The 21,634-nt window shown below is 43.3% G+C and overlaps 1 protein-coding gene across 2 annotated transcripts; it reads left to right on the top strand.

Moving 5' to 3' along the window:
• Window positions 1-19,668: 19,668 nt before the first annotated feature.
• On the top strand, window positions 19,669-21,097 carry LOC138802117 (gamma-crystallin M1-1-like). Of its 2 annotated transcripts, none has more exons than XM_069985268.1 (3): window positions 19,669-19,677; window positions 19,960-20,202; window positions 20,816-21,097. In XM_069985268.1, exons 1-3 carry the CDS (start codon window positions 19,669-19,671, stop codon window positions 21,095-21,097), a joined length of 534 nt encoding a protein of 177 aa, XP_069841369.1. The 2 variants fall into 2 exon arrangements, with proteins under 2 accessions (XP_069841369.1, XP_069841370.1); XM_069985269.1 differs by having other exon boundaries at window positions 19,960-20,206; window positions 20,823-21,097.
• Window positions 21,098-21,634: the final 537 nt, after the last annotated feature.

The following is a 21,634-nucleotide window of genomic DNA, read 5'->3' as shown; positions in this document are numbered from 1 at the left end:
ATGCTAAATTTATCCTAATAAGGTTTAAGATATTCTTCTCTATGTGGATTCATTTAGAATAATTAGCATTTGCTCACACACTGCTGCAGGTTTATGAGATTATGTGTATTAGCATCTGTTCACAATATTTTTTTAGCGATATAAATATGTGCATTTTTAAAGCGGATTTATATACACGAGAGTTTTTTTTATGGTATAGCAAATCACATTTTTTTTGGATGTTGAGGGTTAACTCTTCTTTGATCCTCCCAATGATGATGTAGGCAGTGTTGGTTTAACCCTTATACATTTTTTTTCTCTCTCTCTCTATATATATATATATATGCCTTTGAATTATTATAGTGTTAGACACTTGATAAAGAGATCAATCCGTCTTGAAAAGTGTTGTGTCGCTGGCATAATTCTTTTAATAAAATTTTATGTTCTTTTATATTACTATTACCCCTTGGACCTGCGCCTGTTTTACCTGCCTTGGAGTGGAGGGGACACTACTTTTCCAAGACATGCATACATATCATTAATTTGAGAAAGTGCAAGATGCAACCCATGCATGCTTTAGGGTGTTTAAGCTGTCTCCAGCTTAAATGAACAGTGAAGGGGGATACCCCTGATGGGGTGTGGGATTGACCTTCCCACCCTCGCATTGGTCACTCCCAATAAACCTCACCCTAATGGTGCATTCACTTCATTTCAGGGCTGCTGCGTAAAATTGTCAGCGGAACTTCAGTGTTGAACTAGGTAACCTGCCTTTCAGCAACAGATATAACATTTCGAGGACATCATCCTCTATGATATATAAGGTGGAATCTAATTGGTTGCTAGCGGTTACTTCTACTTTATACCAGTTTGATAGATCTTCCCCAGGGAGATTTGTATATGAATATTTGCTACAGGATTATCTTATTAATTTTTGGCGTAAGGAGAAAATTAGTTGGTATGTTGAAAAAAAAAAATAGGTTACTTAGGGTGGGTGAATATTTTGTTGGGGACTTTACCTTCATAGAGACTGGCCTATGCCCTCGGGGTTCCAATTCTTCCAGTCAGTGGTGTGGTGGTGCTCCATATGCTGACGCATAGAAGTGGTGCCTGGGTTTGGGCCCAAACCCTGACCCACTTTTTTGTCATAGATGTTACATATGGTGGAATGGTCTTTTTTACCACCAAGATGGAAGACGTGCCACACCGCTGATGTCAGTGGGCGTTTCTTTCAAACAGGCACATTGGTAACCTCTTCTGGACTGCTGCCTTCTGGTACCTGTTGAGTGCCAGGGCCTTTTGGCTAATGCTATATACCTACACCTTTTCCCTCTTGACCCAGATTTTTTTTTTATAGGACCTGATGCTGGGTTGATGGCACAGACAAAGCCTCGTCCTCTGATAATGACCACCACTAGACCACCACTGACTTGTTTTTAACAGCAATTAAATGCTGCTGTTAACAGTCGAGCGGCTTGGTACAAAGAGGACTGTTTACCCGTTAACCCTCTCTTTACCCTCTTAAAGCAATATGATGGGTATACGCTTCATACGTCACTAACCTCTTTCCGTCAGTAATCTGTATATATACACGTTCCTGCTGCACATACCCCGTGAGAGTCTTCTAATGTGTGCGGGACCGCTGCAGTGAGAGCGGTCCCGCTCAAATCAGTGTGTCCGGGGTCGGAGGTAATGAGAGGCAGCTGCGATCGCAGCGTTTAAGGTACTCAGTGACAGAACAAGCTTCTGTCACTGAGGGATCAGGGACGATTGCATGTACCAACGGACACACACATGTGCTGTGTGGGTGGGACCACAATGAAATTATAAATTAGTAGCACAATGAAACTGCAATGTGTGAATACAGCCTAGATGTTCTGCAACAGCTTTGGGCGGGGAATAGGCAGGGTGGAGGACTGTGATGAACAGCTGAGGGAAAGCATTGCATTCTGCAACATGTAGTACTGTGTACAATTCATAAACCAGGAAGTGCAGAAACACACAACAGAACAAAACCCCCAAAACAAATGGATTTTTGGTAGTTTCAAAAATGAAATAGATAGGTAATTAATGCTTTATGCTTCTGCAGAAGTTTCATTTTTTTAACCTCTACCTGGAGTAACCCTTTAATAACGAACTAGATTCTTCATAAAAACATTGTACGGTTGCTTTATCTTTTGTTTACTTATAACATTGTATGGAAATTATCAAGAATAACCAATCTGGCATATATACCTAGTTTAAAGCTACTTTCAGGTACTTTGTGTCAGTATTGGAGCAGGAGTTCTCAGCTCAGGTTCAGCCCACTAGGCACTCGTATCTAATTGAAAAATCCAGAATGCCTCCCTGTCTTGCAAGCTCCATCTTCTATTTTAACCCCTAGGTGTCAATATCACAATCTCAATATCAAATGCATGGAACATATCTATGGAGCCCTGATGTTTCTCTGCAAAGTGTTTAGATAATTTTTATAATAAGCATTAAATATGTACTGCATTAATCTCTAGGAGCAATCAGTGTATTGCTCATAGAAGTCCCCTAGAGAGAAATTCCTGATCTCACACAATAAACGGCACAAAATCTTGTCAAAGTAAAAAATTGCAGATTTTTTGTTACATTCATAAAAAAAATTAATAAAAAAAAGATAAAAAAAGATAAAAAAAAGTTCCATATATGCAAATAAGGTACTTATAAAAACTAGAAATTATAGCACAGAAAATTATACCTCTCACAGCCCTATAGACCAAAAAATAAGGATGTTATATGGATCAGAATAGAACAATTTTAGGCCATTTATTATTTTTTTAAAGTTTTAAGTTTAAGTTTTACTTTTTTAAGCATAGTAAAAAAAAAATTATATAAATTGTGTATTGTTGTAATTGTACTGACGTGGGGAACATAGATAACAGGTCAGTTTTACCAAAGGGTGAACGGCATAAAGACAAAACCCCATTAAGGGATTCTGATCACATGAAAGTTTTTCAGAATTACAAGCATACCTGTCATTTGGCAGCTTTTCCAATTGGCCAACAAAAGATCGGGTATCCTTGTATATGACCATACTGCATAAGTTCAGTGCACAAGTTCTATTCTGATTCAGTATGACTTTTGTATGTAACTTGGCGTGATATTATCACAGGTTACCCGATCTTTTGGCAGCATATGTGACTGCACGCTGAAATTTGAAAACAAAATGCCTGATGAAAGGTACGCATATTTACATTCAAAGACATAACTTAAAATCTGTGGATTTCTATGGCTATAGATCTTTTTTTTTTTTTAAACTAGAGTATATATTGCATGTAGGCTTAAAGAGACTCTTTCAGCAGGTTTAGGCTGCCCCATCTCATGGTAGCATAAACTAGTGACAGAGAAGCTGAACAGAATGATGTATCACTTACATTGTTCTGTGCAGCTGATTCAGAGATATACACCTTGATCAAAAGCAGTAAACTCCACCCACCAGCTGCAGGTTGGCAGCCGTCTATCCATGCTGTGTATAAGCGTGTCAAACGTCAGTCAGCAGCTGGAGGGCGGGGGGAGGGGTGCAGCAATAATCCTTTTCTCCTACATATAAGGAGAACCGCTGAACAAAATCATGTAAGTAATACACTGATCTGTTCAGCAGTTCTGTCACTAGTTTATGCTGCCCTCATTTGAGGTGGAATAAACCTAGTGACAGATTCCCTTAAAGTTTGAATAGTAGATTCTCCTCTAATGCTAGGTTCACATCAGGATTTTGCAATCCATCTGGTGCAACCTAGTCAACCATGTTTTTGTGTATGCTACAAAATGTAAAAAAAAAAAACTATGTTTTGATCCTTTTTTTTTTTTTAATAATGTAAGTCAATGGAAAATGGATCAAAACGTATGGCATACAACAGCATCCTTTTTTACCATTTTTGCATTCTTTTTTTTTCCGCAGAACAGATACATTAAACAGATAGCAAAATCGTTATATGAACCTAGCGTTACCCACTTGTTTATGTGAGAAGGGAGCATATAAAAAAATTAGCGTTAGACCAACATTTAACTAAATTAAGTACCAAACACCAAAAAAGTAAAAAAGATAATACAGTGGTACCTTGGTTTAAGAGTAACTTGGAAGAAGAGCTCACAGTTTTTTAAAATTGTAACTTGGTTAAAGAGAACCCTGTACTGGGTGGGCAGGGGCTCGGGGAGGGACATGGTCTGTATAGAGTGGTCTACAGCACTGTACTCCAACCCAGGAAGTCTCCCTCACCCTCCAAATCATGGCAGATCCCCCTCAGGCTGGGGCTTACATCAGGGGACACGACTGTGGAGGTAATCTCTCCATAGCTGTAACCCCTCTCTCCCCATACAGAGAGTGCTGCTACACTGTGCTCACCCTATAGCCTGCAGTCTCTGTCATCCCGTGTGTTTCCCATCCTCTCTATTCCTGCTATAATGCACTCACACTCAGCCATTCACATTGCTGCTCTAATGTGCCTATGTGGTCTACCCCCGGGGTGATGTTACATCGGTCACTTGCTAGATGTTGAGGTGTGACGCCACTTCCTTGGTGGTTGGCCGAGATACATCCGGACCTCGAGATGTTAATTTGTGATGCCAGTGACAGGTGGGCACACAGGTGTGATGGCACGCCTGCTTTTATTTTATGAGGCCGGTTGTATCTTTTTCCCCTGTGGTCAGTGTCCTGTCGGGTTGCTACTGGGTCGGTTCTGTGGCTCGGAACTGCCACCCACAGAAAGGAGAAGTGTCCCAAGGTTGCGGTCTGTGCTGTGTAGGTGGACTGCGAGAAATCACAGAGTCTCTTAAATGTAGTTGAGCCGGTTTATTATTTGCAAATGTGCAGCAAGTAATACAGAGTCAACAATAGGAGATTTCTCTGGATAAAGCACTTGAAAACACACTTGACAATAGTTCCAAATAAATATTTGTCAATACAACGACCAGATCTGTAGTGAAAGTGCAGTGTAGGATATAGTCGTGTTGACTAAGAAGTGCTCAGTAATACGAAGAGACAGAGGAGCAGACAGGAGGATGCAAGGACTCTGGAAAGATGGGCATCGGTCAGCAACACTCTGTTCACATAGGTATTGACCTATGATCATTAGTTGGGCACGCAACCACAGTTACCACTTCTGCGTGCTGCACCGATTTAGTGTACAATATAAATGCTGACAGATTACAGTGTCATATTACTCCTGACGAAGATGCAAGGTGGCAGCGTAACACATGGGGTATTCTCACCCCACTGACTTCCCCGGTCATTACTACAAGTCGTATAGCACCTTATGTATGTTTACATTGTTTTTGCCTACTTTGTTGTTGATTGCATTCCCTATATTTACTCATGCACCTGAGTTCTACTGTGGAGATATCCTATTCCTGTTCAGTGGGGTGCAAACCCCTATTGTAAGGTGTTTTAAGTGTTTTTATTTTCTTTCTGAGCTGTTAATAAATATATACATTTGTTCTATAATTTTAGTGTGCACATCTCTCTATACGCATTTCTTTTTTCTTTTTTATATGTACACATAACTTGTTTAACCTCTTAAGGACTCATGACGTACAGGTACGTCATGGATCACTGTCACTTAAGGACCCATGACACACCTGTACGCCGGTCTTTTAAGGGGCTGCCGGGTCGCGATCGCAGGAACATGGCTGCTGTTTACTATAGCAGCCAAGTTCCTGAGTCACGTAGGGGGCATCATCACGCCCCCCCCCTGATGGCGATCACTGTGATTGGCCGATGAATTCTTATCGGCCAATCACAGCAATATTCTGGTATACCACGTTGGTATACCAGAATTGAGCGGTAATTGGTGCTGTCCGAGACAGCACCAATCACCGTGGATGCCTGGGCGTCACATGCCCATAGCACTCGACCCCCGATCGCCCGTGATTGGCCGGTAGGCACCGGCCGACCGATCACGGGCGAATCTCCTTCTCTGCTCGGTGAGAAGAGAAGGAGTGTGTCTCACTGCCTCAACCATGTGTCCCCCTTCTTACTGTCACCTCTACCTCCGGAGTCCTCGCGCCGCTCTCTCCTGCTCCTTCCACCTCCTCCCACCGAATCCGCCTCCTTATTGCCACCCGGCGGCCGCTGCCTCCTTCCATGAGACCGCCACTACCTCCTGCTCGCCGCTGCCCCCTGCTCGCCACCGCTGCCTTCTGCTGCCCCCTGCTCGCCACCGACGCCACCTGCTGCCCACCGTTGCCTCCTGCTCCCCCTTCCGCCCCCCTTCTGCTTAGCCCCTGGTCTGTGTGTCCCCAGTGCTGCCACACTCTTCTTCCCCCACTCCCTGCCCCCTTCTCCTTCCTACCACCCTCCCTCTGCCTACCACCCCCCTCTGCCACCCTCTCCTTCCTGCCACCCTCCCTCTGCCTACCACCCTCCCTCTGCCACCCTCTCCTTCCTACCACCCTCCCTCTGCCACCCTCCCTCTGCCACCCTCTCCTTCCTACCACCCTCCCTCTGCCTACCACCCTCCCTCTGCCACCCTCTGTCCCTCTGTCCCGGGAACGTCATGTAATGCAGGTAGTTTCTCCAAAATGACGTTCCCGGAACGTCATTTTTTTCCCTGCCTCCCCCCGATGTCCCTAGCAGTGATCGGGCAGTAGGAGGAGGCTCTGTCACACAGCCTCCTCCTGCTGCCTCTGCCCAGAGGGGAGCCCCCCCCCCTCTGCCTACCACCCTCCCTCTGCCACCCTCTCCTTCCTACCACCCTCCCTCTGCCACCCTCCCTCTGCCACCCTCTCCTTCCTACCACCCTCCCCCTGCCTACCACCCTCCCTTGGACACCCAAACACCCACCCACCCCTGGACACCCACCCACCCCTGGACACACACACACACACACACATACCCCTGGACACCCACCCACCCGTGGACAACCATCCACCCACCCACCCCTGGACATACGCCTGGATTGCCTCCGATACTGAGACAACCAGTGAGGGAGAAGAGAAAGATCCCTAGTTCCTTCTTCCTTCCTGTTCTTTCTCATCGTCATCATCATTTAGTGATGACAAGCCCCCAAGGTGCCGCCCCAGGACTAGGCCCCAGGAAGCCCCACAAGCCCCCTCAAGTGACCACACCCCATATGAGCCACAGATTCCTGAGTTTGTTGGGGTCACTTGTGGGGGGTTTCTACTGTTTTGGCAGCACGGGGGCTCTGCTCCCTTTGGAGGCTTTCTGTGCACCGCCTTTGCACTTTGTGTCCACATGTGGGGTACTCCTGTAATCGGGGGATATTGCTCTACATGATAAGTGGTTTATTTTTTCTTTTAACCCCTTGTGAACATGAAAAATTCAAAGTTACAACAACGCTTTAGTGCAAAAAATTTAATTTTTCATTTTCACGGCACATTGTTCCACATTTGTGTCTGTCACTAGTGGGGTCCATATGCTCACTATACCCCTTGTTACATTTATTGATGGGTGTAGTTTCCATAATGGGGTCACTTGTGAGGGGTCTCAATTGTTTTGGCAGTACGTGGGCTCTGCGAACCCAACATGGCCTTCGTCCTCCATTCTGGCCAAATCCAGCTTCCAAAAGCCGAATGGTGCTCCCTCCTTTTTGAGGCATGTCCTGCACCCGCATGGTACATTATGTCCCCATGTGGGGTATTTTTGTACTCGGGGGAAATTTTTCTACAAGTTTTATGTTTTTTTTTCCCTTTTAACCCCTTGTCAACCTGAAAAATGTAAGGCTAGCCCAAGTTTTAGTGTAAAAAAAATATTTTTTTTTCTTTTCATAGCACATTGTGCCTGTCACTAGTGGGGTCCATATGCCCACTATACCCCTTGTTACATTCCTCGAGCGGTGTGGTTTCCTAAATGGTGTCACTTTAGGGGTGTTTGTCAGGTTTTGGAACCCCAGAGCCTCTGCCAACCAGAAGTGGTACTTTGAAAATTGGCCAATTGTAAGGAGGCTTCAAAATTCACTAGGTGCTCCTTTACATCTGAGTCTTGTGGTTGCGTCAAATAGCGCAATAGGGCCACATATCATATATTTCTATAAACTGCAGAAACGGGGCAATAAATATTGTGGTGCATTTCTCTTGAAATAGGTTTTCTATTATAAGAGATATTGGATCACAATATAATTTCTGCAAAGAAAATTGAAATTTTAAATTTTCTCACACACTTAGATTTTATTTCTGTGACTCACCTAAAGGGTTAAACACTTTCTAGATGTGAATTTGAACAGTTTGTGGGGTGCAGTTTCTGAAATGGGGTGCTTTGTGGGCCTTCATAATATACAGCCTCATTAAATACACTTCAAACATGAACTGGTCCCTGGAAAAATCAGATTTTGAAATTCTTGTGAAAATTTGAAAAAAATGCTGCTAAACTTTGAAGCTTTCTATTGTCTTAAAAAATTGAAGGCAAGTTTAATAAATGCCGCCAACATAAAGAACACATATTGCTAATGCTATTTAATATCTAATTTATGTGGCATAACCATTTTCCTTACAAGCACAAAATTTCAAAGTTAGAAAAATGCATTTTTTCTAAATTTTTCACGTTATTTTGGGGTTTTTCATAAAGATAGGCTACAAGTATTGACTCAAATTTACCAGAAATATAAAGTATAACATGTCACGAGAAAACAATCTCAGAATCAGCCGGATAGGTAAAAGCATTCCGAAGTTATTAATGGATAAAGTGACTTAGGTCATATTCCTGAAATTTGCTCCGGTCCTTAAGGCCATTTTGGGCTCCGTCCTTAAAGAGGATGAACCACCCGATACATCCTCTTTAACCTGAACCCACGGATCGATTGGCGCCGGCACGGGGAAGCCTGGGGGCGACCCGGCCGGTGCTGAAGCACTGGAGGTCGGCTGGGTCGCCCCCAGTGGGAGGGAATTCCCTCCCCTGTATGACGCGACTCGCTTAGAATGAATGGAGCCGCGTCATACAGGGGAGGGAATTCCCTCCCACTGGGGGCGGCCCGGCTCACCTCCAGTTCCGTGCACGGGAACCGGGCGGCGGTCCGAAAAACGGACCACGGCGCCGATCGATCCGTGGGTTCAGGTTAAAGAGGATGTACCGGGTGGTACATCCTCTTTAAGAGGTTAAAGAAAGTCCAGAGAAAACTTTTATTAAAGTTTGTATTGTCCCCCAAAAGTTATACAAATCACCAATATACACTTATTACAGGAAATGCTTATAAAGTGCTTTTTTTCCCTGCACTTACTACTGCATCAAGGCTTCACTTCCTGGATAACATGGTGATGTCACGACCCGAGTTCCAGAGGTGTGCGGTCTGTGGCTGCTGGAGAGTGTGATGGCAGGGGGACACTGAGAGACACAGGGCACTGGAGGGACACTGAGCATTCTTTTGTCATCATCCTCTCCAGCAGCCACAGCCCGCATTTTATGTGCATTTCCTCTAATAAGTATATTTTGGTGATTTGTATAATTTTTGGGGGGCAATACAATACTTCAATAAAAAAAAATTCCAAACTTCTCCTTTAAGTGTGTGGGTAGCACCCAGGTCTTATTACAGTATTATAACAGAGGTGCCCGCTTTTTTCTTTTTTTTTTAATGTTGTGTAGGATTTTAGCATAAGTCAAATTTTAGCATGTTGCATGTCTAATGTCTATAAATATCCATACTTTGTCTCAGTTACATAAAAAAAAAAAAATATGAATGTTACATGGTGCATCATTATATTTTCTACATAATACATAAAGAATTTTATATAGTGAAATTAAAAAAGAGTAAAGACAATCTACAGTATGTAGCATTATATCTACATGCTTATCTCCAAGGTTAAATAGTTTTTTTGGGGAGCATTTGGTTTCTCAGGTGTCAGAAGGGTTCAATCTGTACATAAAGATCAAACTTCTTTTGGTGTATATATACAGTACACAAGAGTAATGAAACCCTGCGTTATTCAACAGTGCTTGAGCAGAGCAGGGGATTAGGAACTGCAGGGCTTAGATAGCCCTGCAGTTCAGAACACAATTGTTGTCGTAAGTGCAAATGCACATGAAAAACTATACTTTTTGTTTTAATAAAGTTATATTACAAAGTAATATGACTTTATTAACCCCTTGCTGCAATATGACGTCCCGGGAACGTCATGTAATGCAGGTAGTTTCTGCAAAATGACGTTCCCGGAATGTCATTTTTTTCCCTGCCTCCCCCCGCTGTCCCTAGCAGTGATCGGGCAGTAGGAGGAGGCTCTGTCACACAGCCTCCTCCTGCTGCCTCTGCCCAGAGGGGAGCTCCCCCCCCCCCCCGGGGCAGTTAACCCCATAGGCGCCGCGGTCCGTGGGACCACATCTTCTTTGGGGAATCTGGAGGGAGATCCGCTCCCTCCGACCCCCCCTTCACCCCCTTGGAGCCATGAGAGAGATCGCACAGCTCCGGGGGGTAACCATAGCAACCCAGACGCTGCCCACTGCGTCTGGGCTGGTATGGTATGACGATCAAGTGCCTGCACTGAGGCAGGGGTCTGATTGTTTGAATGAGCTGTCAGCTGTAATGCTGACAGCTCATTCACTATATAATCCATTACAGCACAGATCATGTGCTGTAATGCATTACATACATGAGAAAGTTAAAGTAAAAAAAAAAACACCACACACATATAAAATAGATTAATTAATTAAATAATTAAATAAATATTATTAAATAAATATTCACATTCTCCATCCCCCTTTATAAATAATCCCCTATAAATAAAATACACGTTTAGTATTGCCACATCCATAATGACCTCATCTATTAAACTGTTACATTAATTATCCCGCCCGATTAACACCGCAAAAAAAAAAAATAACCAAAATCACTTTTCTAATCCCACCCCCTAAAAAATATAGAAAAAAGCTATCAAAACGTCACATGTACCTAAAAGGTGTACCACTAAAAGCATCAGCTTATGTCTCAAAAAAAGTCCTCACATAACTCGATTAGCGAAAAAATAAAAATATTACTGCCCTTACAATATGTAAGACACAGTTTTTATAGTATAAATGCCATAAACTATAACAAAAGCTATATAAAATGGACACATATGGGGGATTTCTAGAAACATTTTAATAAGGGGAATAAATAGTGAATGGTATTTCTCAGTTAGTATTTGCTGTGTTAGAGGAAAAAATGGATTCAAATAGAATATCTGCCCCCAAAAATGAAATTTTTAAATTTCCCCTCCTGTTACTTTGAATACTTTGAGGGGTTCCGTTTTTACAGTGGAGGGATTTATGGGGGTAACTAACATTCAGGCCCCACAAATCCACTTCAGAACTGAACTGGTCCCTAATAAAATCAGATTTTGAAATTTTCATGAAAATTTGAAAAATGCTGCAAAATTTCGAAGTCCTCTAACATCCTAAAAAGTAAAAGGACGTTCTCCAAATGACATGACCATAAAGTAGACATGTAGATTTTGTGCAGTTTTTGCGCAAATGTGTTTTTTTAACAAAAAACTACTGAGTGTATCAACCACAGTATACCACAAACATAAAGAGGAATATGTCACTAAAAAACAGTCTCAGAATAACCGCGATAATTAAAAGCATCACAGAGTTATCACTACATAAAGAGAGACAGGTCAGATTTGAAAAATAGGCCTTGAGCATTAAGGACAAAACAGTCTGAAGAGGCAAGGGGTTAAAGGAATGTATTACTGAAAAAAAAGTTTTTATCTTATGTCGCCAGAGTACCTATTTAACCCCTTCCCCCGATATGACGTCCAGGGACGTCATGAAAAGCAGTGGCAGAACGCATCATGACGTCCCCGGACGTCATGCTTTCCCTGCCTCCCTCCTCTGTCCCTAGGTGAGATGGGGCAGCAGGAGGAGGCTGTGTCACACAGCCTCCTCCTGCTGCCACTGCCCGGAGGAGATCCGCGCTCCCCCCCCCCCGGGCAGATAACCCCATAAACGCCGCGGTCAATGCGACCGCAGCGTCCATGGGGAGATTCAGTGTCCCCCGCCGATCGGGCGGCGGGGGGAGGCTGCAGAACGCTGCCTCCCCCCACCGCCACTCAATGTGTGTCCCCTGGCCCCCTCCCCTCATCCCCCGATACCGGAGGATCGCCGCTACTACCGTTTTAGCGGCGATCCTCCGGTACCGGGCATTACCGGCGCCGCCGATAGCTTTCATCTCCCCCCACCGAGAATCCACGGTGGGGGGAGATGAAAAATGTCCCCTCAGACCCCAGATCAGCCCCCCGATCACCCTACCCGGGCGGCCATCAGATCCAAGATGGCCGCCCCCATCCCTGCGAACAAACGATGTTTGTTCGCAGGGATGGAAATGAATTAGTGATCAAAGGACTGATCAGTGCTGATCAGCACTTTTTATCCCCTGTCACCATAAATCATTGGTGACAGGGGATAAAAAGTGTCACCGTGCCCCCCCCCCCAAGTTGCCCCCCACCCCCCCAGTCACCCCCGTCCCCCAGTCACCCCCCTTCCCCACATACGTTACCTGATCCACGGAGCTCCGTCCTCCTCGGCGTCCAGGCTGATTCTGAAGTGTGCATGCGCTCCAGAATCAGTTATCTCAGAAAATTTTAAGTGACAGAGACCAATTTGGTCTCTGTCACTGAACTATGATTACTGTGATAGAAAATATCACAGTAAGCATAGTAATACAGTGAAAATTAATGTATAAAGTATAAAAAGTGAAAAACATACAAAAAAATAAAAAACACACTTTTTATTATAGTAATAATTGCAGTTTACTCCCAGATTACCCCTAGCCCCCCCAAATTACCCGTAACCACCGCAGGTTGCCCATATCCGCCCCAGATTGCCCGTATCCGCCCCAGATTGCACGTAATCACCGCACGTTGCCCATAACCACCGCACGTTGCCCATAACCACCGCACATTGCCCATAACCACCGCACGCTGCCCATAACCACCGCACGTTGCCACTAACCACCGCACGTTGCCACTAACCACCGCACGTTGCCCATAACCACCGCACGCTGCCCATAACCACCGCACGTTGCCACTAACCACCGCACGTTGCCACTAACCACCGCACGTTGCCTATAACCACCGCACGTTGCCTATAACCACCGCACTTTGCCTATAACCACCACACATTGCCTATAACCACCACACATTGCCCATAACCACCGCACGTTGCCCATAACCACCGCACGTTGCCTATAACCACCACACATTGCCTATAACCACCACACATTGCCCATAACCACCGCACGTTGCCCATAACCACCGCACGTTGCCCATAACCACCGCACGTTGCCTGTAACCACCCCAAATTGCCAGTGAGCCCCTCCAGATGGTCCGTAATCAGCCCCGATTGCCCGTAACCCCCCATATTGCACGTAACCACTGCACGTTGCCTCTAACTCACATACGTTGCCAGTGACCCCCTCCAGATTGCCCGTAACCACACCAGATTGCCGTAACCACCCAAAATTACATGTACCCACCCCTGATTACCTATAAGCACTTCAGTTTATCCGTAACCACCCCAGATTGTCTGTAACCACCCCATGTTGCCCGTAACCACCGCAGATTGTCTGTAACCACCCCATGTTGCCCATAACCACCGCAGATTGTCTGTAACCCCCCCCAGGTTGCCCCTAATCACATGTAATTCCCACCAGATTGCCTCTGACCACCGCACGTTGCCTATAACCACCGCACGTTGCCTATAACCACCACACATTGCCTATAACCACCGCATGTTGCCCATAACCACCGCACGTTGCCCATAACCGCCGCACGTTGCCCATAACCGCCGCACGTTGCCTGTAACTACCCCAAATTGCCAGTGACCCCCTCCAGATGGTCCATAATCAGCCCCGATTGCCCGTAACCCCCCATATTGCACGTAACCACCGCACGTTGCCTCTAACCACTGAACGTTGCCTCTAACTCATACACGTTGCCAGTGACCCCCTCCAGATTGCCGTAACCACACAAAATTACATGTACCCACCCCTGATTACCTATAAGCACTTCCGTTTATCCGTAACCACCCCAGATTGTCTGTAACCACCCCATGTTGCCCGTAACCACCGCAGAGTGTCTGTAACCACCCCATGTTGCCCATAACCACCGCAGATTGTCTGTAACCCCCCCAGGTTGCCCCTAATCACATGTAATTCCCCCCAGATTGCCTCTAACCACCGCACGTTGCCTCTGACCACCGCACGTTGCCTCTGACCACCGCACGTTGCCCCCGACCACCGCACGTTGCCCCCAACCACCGCACGTTGCCTCCGACCACCGCACGTTGCCCCCGACCACCGCACGTTACAGGTTCCCATCCCAGATTACCTATAAGCACTTCAGTTTATCCGTAACCACCCCACGTTGCCCGTTACCACCCCACGTTGCCCGTTACCACCCCACGTTGCCCGTAACCACCGCAGGTTGCCCGTAACCACCGCAGGTTGCCCATAACCACCCCAGATTATCCGTAACCACACCACATTACCTGTAATCTAATTTTTTTATTGTATTTTAGTAACTGCGCTATTCTAATAACCATTACTAGCTGCGGTTTTGCTCCAGCAAATTGTCGCTCCCTTCCTTCTGAGCCCTGCTGTGTGCCCATACAGTGGTTTATGCCCACATATGGGGTACCGTTGTACTCAGGAGAACCTGCGTTACAGATTTTGGGGTACATTTTTTCTCCCATTTCTCATGAAATTGAGAAATTTTAAACTAAACGAACATATATTGGAAAAATTCGAGTTTTTCATTTTTACTGTCTTATTTTGAATACTTTCCTCTAATACCTGTGGGGTCAAACCGCTCACTGCACCCCAAGATGAATTCTTTGAACGGTGTACTTTCCTAAATGGGGTGACTTTTGGGGGGGTTCTCTTCTGCTGACACTACAGGGGCACTGCAAATGCACCTGGCGCTCAGAAACTTCTTCGGAAAAATCTGCACTGAAAATGCTAATTGGCGCTCCTTCCCTTCTGAGCCCGGCTGGGTGCCCATACAGTGGTTTATGCCCACATATGGGGTACCGTTCTACTCAGGGGAACCTGCGTTACAAATTTTGGGGTGCGGATTCTCTCATGTTCCTTGTGAAATTGAGAAATTTTAAACTAAACAAACATATTATTGGAAAAATTCGAGTTTTTAATTTTTACTGTCTAATTTTAAATACTTTCCTCTAATACCTGTGGGGTCAAAATGGTCACCACACCCTAAGATGAATTCTTTGAGGGGTGTACTTTCCAAAATGGGGTGACTTTTGGGGGGGGTTCTCTTCTACGGACACTACAGGGGCACTGCAAACGCACCTGGCGCTCAGAAACTTCTTCAGCAAAATCTGCACTGAAAATGCTAATTGGCGCTCCTTCCCTTCTGAGCCCCGCTGTGTGCCCATACAGTGGTTTATGCGCACATTTGGGGTACCGTTGTATTCAGGAGAACCTGCGTTACAATTTTTGGGGTACTTTTTTTCTCTTTTTCCTTGTGAAATTGAGAAATTTCAAACTAAATGAACATATTATTGGAAAAATTCGTGTTTTTCATTTTTACTGTCTAATTTTGAATACTTTCCTCTAATGCATGTGGGGTCAAAATGCTCATCCTACCCCAGAATGAATTCTTTGAGGGGTGTACTTTTGAAAATGGGGTGACTTTTGGGGGGATTCTATTCTGCTGACACTACAGGGGCACTGCAAACGCACCTGGCGCTCAAACTTTTTCAGAAAAATCTGCATTAAAAAAGCTAATTGGCGCTCCTTCCCTTCTGAGCCCGGCTGTGTGCCCATACAGTGGTTTACGCCCACATATGGGGTACCGTTGTACTCAAGAGAACCTGTGTTACAAATTTTGGGGTGCAGATTCTCTCATGTTCCTTTTGGAAAGGAGAAACTTTAATCTAAACATATATATTATTGGAAAATTAAAATTTTCGATTTTTTTTAAGGCCTAATTGTGAATACTTTCCTCCAGCCCCTGTAGGGTTAAAATGCTCATTATACCCCTAGATTAATTCTTTAAGGTGTCTAGTTTCCAAAATGGGGTCACTTATGGGGGTTTCCAGTATACAAGCCTCCTAAATCAACTTAAAAAAAGAACTGGTCCCTAAAAAAAATCAGTTTTGGAAACTTTCACAAAATGTGATAATTTGCTAATAAATTTCTAAGCCCCATAACAGCCTAAAAAAGTAAAATATGTTTCCCAAATTATGCCAGAATAAAGAGGACATATTGGTAATGTGATTTAGTAACTAATTTATGTGCTATGACTTCCTTTTTTAGAAGCAGAGAATTTCAGAAGTTCATAAAATGCAAAATTTTCAAATTTTTCATGATATTTTGATGTTTTTCACAAAAAACACACAAAGTAATGACCAAATTTTGCCACTAATATAAAGTGCCATATGTGACGAAAAAACAATCTCAGAATCGCTAGCATACGTTAAAGCATCACTGAACTATAAGCGCATAAAGTGAGACAGGTCAGATTTTGAAAAATGAGCCTGGTCATTTAGGCCAAAACAGGCTGCGGAGGCAAGGGGTTAAAGATGTTTTTAAGTATTGGCTTTTTCATCTTACATGAAAAGGACACATGTCCAGAAAATAAAGAACATGCTAAGGAATTTAATGACTAGTAAAATAATGATTATTAAGAATAGAAAACACATATAGCTAAGCATTAAAATATAAGTGCATTTTTTTAACTGTTTTGTCCCTGGGGATAGTCAACCCACGTGCTACTGTAATGATTCCAACTGGCTACAGTGTCATAGTATAAAAGCTTTTGTCTACTGGACTGTGGATGTATTAGGTATTTAAGAGCTTTTGTTAACTTGCTTTGTTACAGTATCATGTGCAGCTCGTGAACCGTCCGTGTTATTGCTGAGCGAAATACATTCAGGGGCAACAATTGTACTGAAATCGTTTCTAGAACAATTTACAGAAAATAGCATTTTATAGGTAATACCTATACCACACCACAATAATACCATGTTTAATTTAAATAGTGCAAACCAGCAGCCCTGAAATTCCATAAGCGCAAAGGTTAAAATGGAAAAACAAATAGTGTGAATGGCCAGTACAACTATTGGAGTGCTATACGTATCCACTACGATGTCACACTTAGGCTATGAATACAGTAAAATAAAAGCTAAAAATATACGGCTGTATTTTTAGTATAAGGCTATGTTCAAACACAGTATTTCCGTAAGTCTTTTGGTCAGTCTTTTTTCAACCAAAACCAGGAGTGGAACTGACAGCAAAATTATATTGGAAAGATTTGCACAGTTAGGCAACGTCAAAAATAGAGATGCAATTTAAAATTACATTGATTATTACGCAACTTAACTGACTGCAATGGCAATGCATTGAAGTCAATGAAAAAAACGTTGTGTGAACGAAGTCTTTGGCTATGTTCACACATTGCTTAACAGCGTCCGTTGCATAGCAACAGATGCTGTTAAACGGCCAGCCGCTGGGCTGCACTCAGCCCGTTCCTGCAGCCGATACCTCCATATCGGCTGCAGAAACATTCTTTTTTTACAATTGATTTGCAGGCGCCATCTGGTGTGCCCACAAATCAACTAGCCATTCACTTCAATGCAATGTGCGGCCGCCACTGCACATTGCCTTGTGTGAACAGCTGATGTTTCCGGACGCTGTTCAGTGAACAGCTTCCGTAAATAATTGACAGGCACATTATTCTAACGCCCGTTCTAAAGATCGGGCGTTAGAATAACGATGTATGAGCACAGCGGGTGGCATTGCATTGACTTCAATGCAATGCCGCCCCAGCAGTAAAGAACGGACACTGAGGCAATTGCAATCAGCGTCCGTTCTTTACTAAAAAAAAAAAAAACGTAGTGTGAACATAGCCTTTCTGTGTTTTCAGTTCACTCCTGGTTTTAGTTTAAAAAAGACTGACAGAAATACTATGTGTGAACATAACCTACTGTAAAAATGCGCTCTGTTTAAGTCAATTGGAAATTGAGCAGCAGTGTACACACTATATAGGATAACAGCTGTAATTTATTACGCCCATCCAAGTAATGAACATTCTCATTATTTACTTCCTGTTTTTGTAAAATATTGACTTTTTTATTTCTTCACATTTTGTTTTATATCCACTCAAAACTACTGTCATATTGAACTTTTATTTAGCTGTGTGTTAAAGTGAACCTTGTTTTATGACTTTTATGCTACATTTAATTTTTCTGTTTTTGTTAGCTTCCCACACTGAATACTATATTCAGTTCCAGTCTTGACTTTAAGAACAATTTACTTTGTTTGAAATTTGGTTTTGTTAGCGCTCTAAAAACCTTCAAACCCATTTATGTTTTTCATCTTCCTTTATGATTGTTAGAGATGTCACCCCTATATTTGCACCTAATACACTCCATTACCTGTATTTATAATGTATGCACTAATGTGCTAATCATGCTAATGTTATATAACTACAGATTTTTTACTATATAAATCAATATAAATAAATAGTTGAACACAAGGTAACATCCATAACATAAAATCTGCAGCCTGTACATTTGAACATACCCTTAGAGTGTATTGCTGCCACCTACTGGTTGTAGCAAAGTAAGTAACTTTGCATTAGCTACAGGCACATACTGGGACATAAGCTACATGACTGAAAAAAGGGCAGTATCAGCTATGGCAGTTGTATCTGGAAGAGGTAAGCCTGACTATGTAAAAACAGTTAAAGTTTTTTGTCCTACCCTTAAATGTAGGTATACCCCATGAGCAGAATGAGAGCAATGTTTGTGTGAAGAGGAGCCATTACAGTGATGGATGGGGTTTGTTTGGATTAAATGTGGTTTATCATTTTATTCAATTATTTTTCAAGTGATGCTGGGTTCACATTGCGTTCTGCTGTCTGTTTAAAGGATCAGTTTAATGGAAAAATGGATGAATGTTGACCACATTTTTGTGTACACTAACAGAAGGATGCATTCATTTTTATCTGTTTTTTTTCCCTTAAAGCGGACCCATTAAAGGGGTTATCCAGTGCTACAAAAACATGGCCACTTTCTTTCAGAGACAACACAATGGTTTGAAATTAAGCTACTTTCACTTCAATGGAACTGAGCAGCAAAACCCTGCCCAAGCTGGAGACAAGAGTGGTGCTGTCTCTGGTAGAAAGTGGCCATGTTTTTGTAGCGCTGGATAACCCCTTTAAAAGGACAGCAACAACGCAGTGTGAACCCTTAATCATCTTAAAATGCGTGTTAGACTATAGAAAGTAGAATGTATGTAGTTTTCTAGGATGTTTGACAAAACAGCATGAAGCCTCTTTGTATAAAAATAAAGGACTCATCTTTAATATGTGCACAGAGATTCAGGTCTATAGGGATACATAGGTGAATGCACATTTACCTCTCAGTTATTTGAGCCACCAGTTTGGGGTCAGGGAATACTGAACACATGCCTGTATGAGTGCCTGTTGTCTTTAATGCAGAATAAAGTCCCGAGTAGAATCCCATTCACATACCCAGCTCATAGCCAGTGTATCTGATAGCAAGGTGCCAAATATAATATCAAGTTGACTAAACATTTAGTGGATCTGACAGTCCAGTGAAAGCCGCATTAGTGAGAAAGACAGAAGAGTAAATCATCTTACTAAACAGAAACAAGCCGCTCTTTGTTCACTTTTCTGCAGATACAGCACAGGAGCAAACTAATATAAAGGCTTAATTTCTAGCCAGCCATCTGAGGAGTTATACCAGGCAAGTGCTGCACAATGGGAAAGGTAATCACAGCCCTGATATGACCTATATACTACAGTACCTGTTAGTAGAAACAGTTGGGTGCATTACCACAAGTTTCTGCACCTGTTATGGGGTTTAGATGTTCATTTTGAATACCTTGGCTGTCCAAGCATGATGGGAGTTGTAGTTTTGCAACAGCTGGAGAGCCAAGGTTCCCTACCCCTGCTCTAACTGATCTCAAGAAAATAGTAAGGTAGAGTTAGGCCACATAAAAGTCTTTTTAGTACTACATGATTATTGATTCTACATCATTTACATTTTAGATTGTATTTTATGAGGATAGGAACTTTCAGGGTCGTTCCTATGAGTGCAACAATGACAATCCTGACCTGCAACCTCACTTCAATGCCTGTAACTCTGTCCGAGTGGAAAATGGATGCTGGATGCTATATGAACGTCCCAATTACATGGGGAATCAGTATTTCCTGAAAAGGGGAGATTATCCAGACTATCAGCAGTGGCAAGGACTCAATGACTCCATCAAGTCATGCAGACTACTCTCTGAAGTAAGTTGTGTGCTTTTTGCTGTTTATTAATAGGATTTATTCATCTATATCTTTGATAACTTCAGTTTTAGCAGTATTAAATGTGTATGTCAATAGTAAAATGCAATCTTTTGAGGGAACTTAATAAAGACCAGCAGTTTATATGTCCTGGGTGATATACTGTAAAACAGAGACACTCAGTAGAGCAATGCTGCATATAGACCAAGACTGGCTACAGTTAGGCTGAATTCACACGTTCCGTGTTCCGTGTACTGTCTGTAACGGGATTCTTCCTCCCCCCCCCCCCCCCGCCCGGGCAGCATCTATGATAAGATGCTGAAAGCGGGGGAACTGTACAGATATGTGCTGCGCTGTAATGACAGAGACGCACTACTGATTCATTACAGCGCAGCACATATCTGTACAGTTCCCCCGCTCCCAGCATCCTATTACAGATGCTGCCTGGGCAGGGGAAGAAGTCCGTTACAGGCATTCCATGTCAGTCTTTCGTGCGGAACACAGAACGTGTGAATGCAGCCTTTTAAAGGTCCTCTTTATTTTATTTTTCACAAATTTAATTCATATAAAAATAAACACCAATAATCATTGTCATTTGATCATTTTGTCTTCGCAGCATAAAGGATCTGGCATTCATAAAATAAGAGTTTATGAAAGAGATGATTGCAAAGGAGAAACAATGGAATTTATGGAAGATTGTCCAAACGTGTATGATCGTTTCTGCTCCCATGAAATCCATTCCTCCAATGTATTGGGAGGCCATTGGATTTTCTATGAACTTCCTAACTACAGAGGCAAACAGTATTTGCTGAGACCTGGTGAATACAAGAGGTTCAGTGATTGGGGCTCCTCAACTGCCAAGGTTGGCTCTTTCCGACGTGTTTTGGATCTCTACTAAAAGAGATGTTCCAATAAAGGGATGAGAATTTGCCATATGAGTGATATTTTTTTTGACTCATAATTCAGTACTTAGTGGTCTGACAGACTACATAAATAGACCCAAAGGGGGACATTTATGAAGACCGCTGTGCGAGTACGCCGATACGTGCTTCTTAGTGAATCCGGGCATTCAGCAGGGGCAGAAATCTACACCTGCTCCTCAGCAAGTGTAGATTCCTGCCATGATTTATGGCTGCGAGCAGATGTAAATCAGGGGTAGGGAGGCCAGCCCTCCTCCACGCCTTACCACATCCTCTGCTCGCCCATTGGGCAGGCTTTATAAATGCTCCCCAAAGAGCTTGGCTAGAATTTCCAAGTGCTCTCTTTTATACAAGGAAAGCAATATGCCCCTCCAGTGCACAACTTTGATTTCCACACCCAAATCTTCATATATAACACATAACTTTGAAAAAATTAATAAAATTCACAGTGGAAAAATCCATATCATAATGGCAAAAAAAACATGGTTCACCAATATGTTTCGGTTCTCAAGAGA

Source organism: Dendropsophus ebraccatus, chromosome 9 (genome assembly GCF_027789765.1).
Source record: "Dendropsophus ebraccatus isolate aDenEbr1 chromosome 9, aDenEbr1.pat, whole genome shotgun sequence".
Classification (NCBI taxonomy): domain Eukaryota; kingdom Metazoa; phylum Chordata; class Amphibia; order Anura; family Hylidae; genus Dendropsophus; species Dendropsophus ebraccatus.
This window is presented reverse-complemented; position numbering and strand designations above follow the sequence as displayed.

What these genes read in the sequence shown, in the direction of transcription:
- LOC138802117 (XM_069985268.1), top strand. An exon ending in CATGCAGACTACTCTCTGAA is followed by an intron (nt 20,203 to 20,815) that starts GTAAGTTGTGTG and finishes TTGTCTTCGCAG; the next exon opens with CATAAAGGATCTGGCATTCA.